At 60.4% G+C, this 6,000-nt stretch overlaps 1 protein-coding gene across 1 annotated transcript; it reads left to right on the top strand.

The window, feature by feature from the left end:
• Positions 1–458: 458 nt before the first annotated feature.
• THY1 (Thy-1 cell surface antigen) lies at positions 459–5,306 on the top strand. The gene is made up of 4 exons (XM_060017792.1): positions 459–555; positions 2,614–2,674; positions 3,172–3,507; positions 4,042–5,306. The coding sequence occupies exons 2-4, from the start codon at positions 2,638–2,640 to the stop codon at positions 4,152–4,154; spliced, it is 486 nt and encodes a 161-aa protein (XP_059873775.1). The 5' UTR covers positions 459–555; positions 2,614–2,637; the 3' UTR covers positions 4,155–5,306.
• Positions 5,307–6,000: the final 694 nt, after the last annotated feature.

Here is a 6,000-nt window from a genome sequence, read left to right on the forward strand (position 1 = left end):
AATGTGGAAAAACACCCTACCATCTTCCTTTGGAGAAAACCTGGAATACTCCAACACCAAAAACCTCTCACTGGCGGCTCCTGTGGAGATGGGCTCCAGCTGAAAAGGAAACGAGGAGGCATGGGCGCTGCCTAAGGGGGCTCAGTTGCTGGCCTCCATCATTCATCCCTTACCCCTTGGTTTTCCCACAGGCTTGTGAAGCCTAGGTCAGAAGAAAGGATTAAAGCCTTGGCGGGGCTCTGGGAAGCGGCTAGCGGCCCCACCCTGATCTCCAGGGTCCTGAATCCCTCCATCCCTGGTCAGGTCCGCCAGCCACAGTGAGGGCCCCCTTTGGCTGCGGACGGCCACAGTCCCGCACCAATATCGGACCGCCTCCTCCTCCCTCTGCCACCCTTTTTCCGCTACCCACTCAGCCTCTGATTGGCCGAGCCCCCGGGCCCTCCCCGCTCCTCCTCTCCCACCCCTGGTGAAAACTGCGGGCGCCGGGCAGGGTGTAGCAACTGGAGGCGGCAGCGCGTCTGGAGGAGGCTGCTGCGGCCGAGAACCGGAGCCCAGGTAGGAGCCAGAGGCAGGGCGGGACCCGGGGCGCAGGGATAATAGGCCCCCTGGCGCCCAGGCAGGCCCTTCTGATCCGAGGCTTCGGAAAACGGTCGGAGGGCGCCCTGGGAAGGAGCCGCTCAGTGCTTGAGGAGGGGGCTGCTTGCCAGGCAGGGGCAGGAGCCGGACGCAACTGCTGCAGGCCGGGGGTCGCGGCGAAACTTTCGCCCGCTGGGGAACGTTCGCCTGGGGCTGGGGTGCTGGAGGAGAACCGGGAGGAAGGGCGCCAAGGAAAGCCTTGCGTTCTGCTCTCCAGCCAGACGTCCCCAAAGCCAGCCTGCGAAGGCGGGACCAGGGGTGGGGGGCGGTGAAACTGGGGGAGCAGAGGACCGCAAACTAAAGGATATCTCTGCCCTGCGACCTCGCTGCGGGCTGGGTGCGGGGCATCCAAGGAACGGGAAACCGCAGTACCGCGGGCGGGGGCTGGGGCGGGGACTGGGAGGAAGGCTGGCAGACGGGGGAGGCGAGAACTGGAAAAGGATGAGAGGGGGGAAGAAGGACCTCAATTGGGAAAGGAGAGGATTGGAATAGGGACACGGAATAAGGGTGGGGTTAGTCGAACGCGGGCTGGAGAGGAGGGAGAGCAAAGCTTCTCCGGGTTCTGAGCTGCGGGGACGCAAGGCCGAGGAAAGGCAGACTGCACCTCCCCTCCAGCTGTCTACCCCTCCCTTTGGCTCTACATCCCCTTGAGTCCCAGCCCCATTTCTTCCTTTCTAGTTCTAGCCGCTGCTTCCCCCGCTTCCTCTCCTAGATCCCAAGCTCGCCACCCCCTCTGTAACTCAGCGTATGCTAATCTAAACCAGATGTCGACGCCCCTTTCTTCCCCAACGGCACCTCCGGGTCCCTCTCGGCAGGGGTCTGAGAGGGAACCGACTGCAGCCGCAGGCACCCGGGAGCCCCAGTCTCGCCCCTCCCTCCCCCTCCCCCCACTGGGCTGAGCGCCTGGGACCCTAGACGCGGCTAGCGGCGCGCCCTGCTCAGCAGGGCGCACGCACCAGGGCACGGCCCCGCGCACTCGCAGGCACACGCCCCTGCTGTGGCCTCTCCCTGGCGAGCACTGCTGCAGACGGGCTAGGCTACCCGCTCTGTGTCGCCTCGCCGGGATATAGATTCAGCCTAGGCTGCAAAAAAAAAGACAGGGCAGAGAGCCTAGGCAGGGAGGCTACCGAATCTGGACTGGAAAGCTGCAGGCCCAGGAACCCTGCCCAGAGAGCTGGACAATTGGAAACATCTTGGTTCTGATGCAGAGAACCTATGCAATAGGATGGCACTGTCGCCTTCCCCACACACAGTCGGGAACACCCTTAGCGGTGTGCCAAGTACGGTCCTATCTGGGGCCCCACACATACCCGACCACGCTCATCTAAGAGGCCGGGGACTAAGGCCGTGGATCACTTAATCTCCAGCAGTGCCAGATGTCTGTCATTTTTCTTAATCCCCATCACAACCCTGTGGGTATCTAAAGCCCAGGTTCATTCAGTACCTTTCGGGCATCTGTTGTATGCCAGGAACTGTCTGGGCACTGGGGATTTTCTTCTGAACGAGAAATAGGTAGGCCCTGAATGAGGAGGTTTTGTTTCATGGGTAGAGAGTTCTGATTTTGCAAGATGAAAAGGGTTCTGGAGATTGGAGACTGTACACTTAAAAGTGGTGAAGATAATAAATTGGGTGTTCTACAAATTTTACGATTAAAAAATTAGGAAGTCCCTGACTTCCTGAAAGAGGAAACGGTCAAGTTAAAGTCACTTACTCAAAGCCACCCAGCTAGTAAGGGTTCAGCACGCATACACACCACGGAAGGGTGTGTTCTCCAACCCCCTTGCTTTCCCAGATGGGGAAGGGCTGAGTGGCAGCGTCACATTCACTGAGAGGTGGGAGGGGAGAGGGCTGTAGAGAGGGGCTTGGATGCCCACTGTGGCCATTATGGCATGTCTCCCAGGGGCCCCCAGCCCTGGCAGTAAGTGCGGGCGCACCTGCCCCACCTCTTGGCTGATTCCCATCCTGTTGCACCCCCAGATCCAGGACTGAGCTCTCGGCACCATGAACCCTACCATTGGCATCACTCTCTTGCTGACAGGTACTGGGCAAGGGGCAGGGCTGGGATTCCAAGCACCCTGGCTGCCTTCCTTTCAGAGAAGCTAGCTTCTTCCTCATGACCTCAGAAAGTAGAGGTGACTAAAGGAGAGAGAGGGCTCCTTTTATCCCTAAGTCAGCTGAGCAACCTAGTTGATCTTCTGACTGCCTGGGATGGTTTTTGGAAACTCAATTCACTGAGCCTGCCCCATACTGAGTTGGAATCTCCAAGTGTGAACCAGGATGTTGCATCAACTTCCCCCAAGGTCTCCTGCCCCTGGAACATACTGGTGGGACCCACGACTAGAGTAGAGGGAGGTAGGCTGGGGCCTGCGGTAGGGAAGGTAGACTGGCCCTCAGGGACCTCTGGGCGGGGAGAGGTGCTCAGAGAGCAGACCCTGTGCCCTTCCCTGGCCAGGCCTTTCTCTACTGTTAACGTGGATGGGAGGCCCCCTGCTCTACAGGTCCTCACCAACTTGGAGGGGGCACTGCTGGTGCCAGTCTTACAGGTGGCCCGTGGGCAGAAGGTGACCAGCCTGACAGCCTGCCTGGTGGACCAGAGCCTTCGTCTAGACTGCCGCCATGAGAATACCACCAACCTGCCCATTCAGTACGAGTTCAGCCTGACCCGTGAGACGAAGAAGCACGTGCTCTTTGGCACCATTGGGGTCCCTGAGCACGCATACCGCTCCCGAACCAACTTCTTCAGCAAGTACAATCTCAAGGTCCTCTACCTGTCGGGCTTCACCACCAAGGATGAGGGGACCTACACGTGCGCACTCCACCTCTCTGGTCAGACTCCCATCGTCTCCAACAGGAACGTCTCTGTGCTCAGAGGTGAGGCAAACCCCCAACAGGACCAAGGAAGCTGGGAGAGGCAGGCTGGGGAGGAACGGGCTGGCTGGGACAGCTGGCAGTCCCCTTGGCTGGGCCGCAATAGGGAGTGGTCCCATAACTTCTCTCCCCTTCCGCCCACTGCTGCCTGTGCCCGGCGGAATCGCTACCTTCAGCGTGAATGGGGGAAGGTCTAAGGGGACGGTCAGACGGGCAGAGTGGTGTGGCACACGCTTCCCCCATGACTGCGGGCAGATCACTCGGCCTCCCCGGACCTCCTTCTCCCCACCTGGAAAGCAGGATGGCACAGCTGCCTCGCCCACAGTTTCCTCGTGACGATATTTGTTCAAGGGCCCAGGAACCTGCAAATGGGAAAGGTGGCTGGTTCTGTCAGACCAGGTTGGCCCTGGTTCCAGCCAAGACATCACGGCGCCACCCTCCCCAAGGGAAAGCAGCCTTGCCCTGGGCCTGGGCCTGCCCGAGTCCCGGCCGCTCTGCATTCCCGCCCTGCCTCTCTGCCCCGTCCTCTGTCCACAGATACGCTGGTCAAGTGCGGAGGCACGAGCCTGCTGATCCAGAGCACCTCGTGGCTGCTCCTGCTTCTGCTCTCGCTGCCCCTCCTGCAGGCCATGGATTTCATCTCCCTGTGACTGGCTGGGCCCATGGAGAATACAGGAAGCCACGAGGCCCAGTCCAGAGACCCTACTTCTCGGAGTCAGTTGACCCCCCTCCCCCCAACCTCCCACACACCTTGGGGAGAAGTGGGGACCCCACCGCCCCTAAGGAATCCCACTGCTGCATGCCATCATCTCCCATCCCCCACTGCCACCCCCTACCCTCTCCGCACGCCACTGCCTATTTGTATCCTTAGTTCCAGAGCTGCTTCTGTCTGATTTAGGACTTATCCTACCTTTTCTTTGGCAGTTCGCGAAAAGGGAAGCCAGGGCTGGGGACCTGATGGAGAGTGAGGGGATGGGAGGGGTATCAGTCCCTGGGGCCGGCCATCCTTGCCCACCGGGACTAGAGGCCTGGGAGAGACCTGGGCGAGGAGGGGGAGGGGTGTGGCCCTAGCACATCCCTCAGCAGTAGGGATGGCGCCTGAAGACCCCGGATGTGAGGGCGCTGCCAAGCGTTTGTGGCCCATCCTGTGAGGAGAGAACCAAGTGTCTCCACGAGCACTTTCTGTCACAGAAAAAAGCCGCCTTCTTACCCTGCAGAAGTCCCCAAGGGGCCTCGGGCCCGGCGTCTGGTCCAGCGACAATGCAGATTCTGCCCGGGAAGCAGCGCTGATGGGCTGGTGAGGCAGGTGGAAGGCAGGGTCCATCATCCCTCCCCCCAGTGAGGAAGCTAAAAATGGGAGCTAGCGTCTCGCACTGGCTCGGCCAGCAGTTGGGAGGTAGCAGAGGAGGACAGGCCCCCTCCCAGGCTATCCCAAGCTCCTAGGAGCTTCCAGAACTCAGAGCTGGAGGCAGTGAATGAGGTGGAGCCCCTGGCTGAGCCACACGGAGTTCGGCCCACGTGTTCCCCAGGAGGCTCTTCCGTCTTCCCCCAGCAGCGCCCAAGCCTTCAGATAGGCCCCCGCCCCAGAGACCTGCCTCCTCAGGGACCTCTCGGGGGCCTAGGGCTGGCCGTGGGGTGATACCCATAAGTGAACATGCCTCGAGGGGTGGCTTTTCCCAGCAGCCAGCTCTGCACCCGGCGGCTCTTCCCCGTCCTGTGACCGTGTGTAGTGCCACCCCAGCTTATGGCATCTCACTGAGGAAAAAGAATACTGTACAATAAAACCAAGCCTCTGGAATCTGTCCTCCTGTCTGTCTCTGCTTTGCTCCTCTCTCCCCAGGCCCGCCCCCCTCCCTTAGCCTTGAGGCCCGACCCGCCACCTCCTCCTCTCCCCCATTCCTGCTTTCTGCAGCCCTTCTCCTCCCCCCTGCCCCCCCAGGGGTGGACCACTGCATGCCCGGCTTCTCAGAACCACTCTAACACGGCACGTTTGCCCAAATAAACAAATGTTCCCTCTCTGTGGACTCACCTGCCCCATGTGTGGGCCAAGCCGCATGGCGCCGGTTCCAGAACGTGCTAACGGGCACGAAGGCACGGAGTCTGCCTTCTGGCGTCTGGATGTTCTCAGAAATGCCCCGTCAGCTTACAGCTGCTATAGAGAGGGGCACAGAGGGGCGGCTCGGGAAGCGAGGCGGTACGCGGGAGCTGCCCTCATCATCAAGGTGTGAGGACAAGCGTCTCTTCTTAACTCCAACATGGCCACATAAAGCACTGGGGGTGGGGAGAGAACACTGAGGCCCGTCCCCAGCTCCCTCCCCTAAAAGTCACTGAGTAGAAAGCGCCCCCTGGTAGAAGGGACTAGAACAGCATCACAGGGTGGTTCTGGGTCTCAGTTGCTGCCAGAGTGAGGCAGCCCCCAGAAGGGAATCTGGGGGAGGACAGTAGTGACTACCCAGAAGCTGACTCATTTGGTATTTAGCGCTGGGTAGGATGGTT

The sequence above is a fragment of the Delphinus delphis genome, chromosome 8, assembly GCF_949987515.2.
Source record: "Delphinus delphis chromosome 8, mDelDel1.2, whole genome shotgun sequence".
NCBI lineage: Eukaryota > Metazoa > Chordata > Mammalia > Artiodactyla > Delphinidae > Delphinus > Delphinus delphis.

What these genes read in the sequence shown, in the direction of transcription:
- THY1 (XM_060017792.1), top strand. Translation starts at nt 2,638, where the DNA reads ATGAACCCTACCATTGGCATCACTCTCTTGCTGACAG. An exon ending in CATCACTCTCTTGCTGACAG is followed by an intron (nt 2,675 to 3,171) that starts GTACTGGGCAAG and finishes TGCTGGTGCCAG; the next exon opens with TCTTACAGGTGGCCCGTGGG. An exon ending in GAACGTCTCTGTGCTCAGAG is followed by an intron (nt 3,508 to 4,041) that starts GTGAGGCAAACC and finishes CTCTGTCCACAG; the next exon opens with ATACGCTGGTCAAGTGCGGA.